Genomic DNA, 2617 nt, shown 5'->3' with positions numbered 1-2617 from the left:
AAACAGCCCAATTGCTGGGTTTGTCCCTATTTTACCCAGCACAGGGATGTATTTAACTGGGTAAAATAGGGACAAACCCAGCAGGTCAAAACAGGAACAAACCCAGGGTCGAAACAGCCCAATTGCTGGGTTTGTCCCTATTTTACCCAGCACTGGGTTGTATTTAACTGGGTAAAATAGGGACAAACCCAGCGGGTCAAAACAGGAACAAACCCAGGGTCGAAACAGCCCAATTGCTGGGTTTGTCCCTATTTTACCCAGCACTGGGATGTATTTAACTGGGTAAAATAGGGACAAACCCAGCGGGTCAAAACAGGAACAAACCCAGGGTCGAAACAGCCCAATTGCTAGGTTTGTCCCTATTTTACCCAGCACTGGGTTGTATTTAACTGGGTAAAATAGGGACAAACCCAGCAATTGGGCTGTTTTGACCCGCTGGGTTGCATTTAACCCAGCATTTTTTAGAGTGTAGCTTTAAGGGCTGATGCGCGTTTATAATGTGCACTGGAGGAACCAGTGTCTTCTTCAGCACTGGTTTGCTCGCTGAACTGCTGCAATAAGCACAATGCTCTGTGTCAAGAGAAAACAAGAAGATGTGAAGTGTCCCTCAGTGTGCAGATATCGCGCGCCACCGCACCCACCTCCGGGATGAATGGACACTTTGTTTAGTGTCTCAAACTGATACAATGTATCGCCCGTTTCTGCTGCTTTACTGCGGTTTAGTCGCAACGCAGTGTTTATTAGTGAGTCTGGGTGAAGAGCCGGGTCTCTCAGCACACAGGCTGACTCGCACATACCTCCTCCTCGGCACCGGTGTCGCGCTGCTCGGCTCGGACCGGGGCGCCTCGGCTTTGCACTCCTGCGCAGCGACGCTCGCGTTTTCATCTTCTGGCCGTTTCTGCAAATGTCCGGCTATGATCCTGAGTCTCTGCTGTGCGCTGCTGCTGCTGCTGCTTGACGCCATGCTGCTTCCGTGTTTGCTGTCAGAGGTCAGCGACTCAGCGGGCGACTGATGGAGATCACACCCACGTCCCGTCATGCACCGCGCTCCGCCTCCCTCCCCGCGCGCTCCGGTGCGCTATCACTGGCTGGAATACAGAGGATTTCCCTTCAAATAAACCCTCAACCATGCTGCTTATTTTTAGTTAGTAGATAGCACTTTTTCAGTATCTATCACTATCTTATCTCTAATAATACCAGGTAAAAATTATATATATATATATATATATATAGAGATAGTATTTAGGTGTTTTTTAAATACATATTTAATCATTCTAATATAGCAATTCTACAATAATAATAAAATAAGGTAACAAACTAAAAACTATAAAATAACAAACTATATATAGTGCTGGTAATTAAGTAGCCTAATCAAATACAAAATCTGATTCCAAACATTATAGTTGTAATTAGATTACATTACATTTCAAATGTAATCATTCTACAATAATAATAAAATCGTCAAAGATATGAATTGACAAAATATATAGGCTATATATAGGGCTGGTAACTGATTAAGTAATCTGTAAGTATGTACTTACAAATATTATAGCTGTAATAGAGTATTACATAGCTATTAGATTACATTACATTTGAAAATGTTATATGTTATAGCCTATGTTAAATGCATTTTGATGACATTATTCACACAGTGGCAATTATTCATAATTAATACATCAAAACATATACATTTTTAATCATTTTCATAGTTTGTGTTCATATTTTAAATAACTCTAAAATAATAATTGTAAAATTCTACAATAATCGAATAATGCTATGTGTGTGTGTGTGCGTGTGTATACACATATATAATAGTAGTTTTTATTAATTTTGATGAAATTATTCACACAATTATTCATAATTTAATCATTTACGAGTCAGTTTAACCATGTGTTATGTCTTTGAAAAGCTTTCGTGTTTAATGCACAATACAAATTCTTTTATTTATAATTTTTTGTATCAATATAGTACACAATAATGCAAATCAAATCTATGTGATAAGCGAGTTAGGTCAAAAATAATCTAAAAGTGATCGAACTGTAGTCAGAGTCCATTCTAAACAGCAGTTTGATTTAGCTTGCAACAACAACAAACTACTTTTGCCACATTTTTCGTGTTCCATAAAGAGCCTTGCTTTGAAATTGCAGGTGTGAAGAACCATAAATCACTTCAACATGAAGAGTCTCTTCAGGTATAGTACACTCTTGGATGCCAAAGATAGTCATTTTGAATAAATGCATCTCTGGAAGAATATTAAATGATCAGAAATTGACATGATAGCATCACATTCAGAAACCATACTTAACGAGACATATGTCAGCAGTCCGTCAATGTGTTTATAAATGATTATTCTGAACTTATGCGAAGCACCCTCACGGGTTAAATGGGATCTGTGCCGCTTCAATCTTTATGTGCTTGACTAATCAGTCACAGATGTACTTTAAATGCACTTCCAACAAAACGTCTCACTTTTATTTCCCAGATGCATACTAGTATTTCAGAATCACATTTATGACTGAAAATCTCTTCTGTCAGGGCCAATACAATTTCTTCTCCGTCCTCTTAGAAAAAAGAAAAACAGTATGGATGACGCATGTCAGGCCTGTTAACCCACTTA

At 38.8% G+C, this 2617-nt stretch overlaps 1 protein-coding gene across 1 annotated transcript in view; it reads right to left on the bottom strand.

Annotated features, from left to right (window-relative positions):
* agps (alkylglycerone phosphate synthase) overlaps nt 1-1115 on the bottom strand; it is a 49527-nt gene extending 48412 nt beyond the window's left edge. Inside the window, exon 1 of the mRNA XM_016292690.1 lies at nt 798-1115. Within this exon, the coding sequence (XP_016148176.1) occupies nt 798-1039 (242 nt within the window). The 5' untranslated portion in view covers nt 1040-1115. The remainder of the gene's footprint in view (nt 1-797) is intronic.
* Between the last annotated feature and the right edge of the window lie 1502 nt (nt 1116-2617).

Source organism: Sinocyclocheilus grahami, unplaced genomic scaffold (genome assembly GCF_001515645.1).
Source record: "Sinocyclocheilus grahami isolate Dianchi unplaced genomic scaffold, SAMN03320097.WGS_v1.1 scaffold290.1, whole genome shotgun sequence".
NCBI lineage: Eukaryota > Metazoa > Chordata > Actinopteri > Cypriniformes > Cyprinidae > Sinocyclocheilus > Sinocyclocheilus grahami.
The sequence above is the reverse complement of the archived record's forward strand: the minus strand, read 5'-3'. Positions and strand labels throughout refer to the sequence as shown.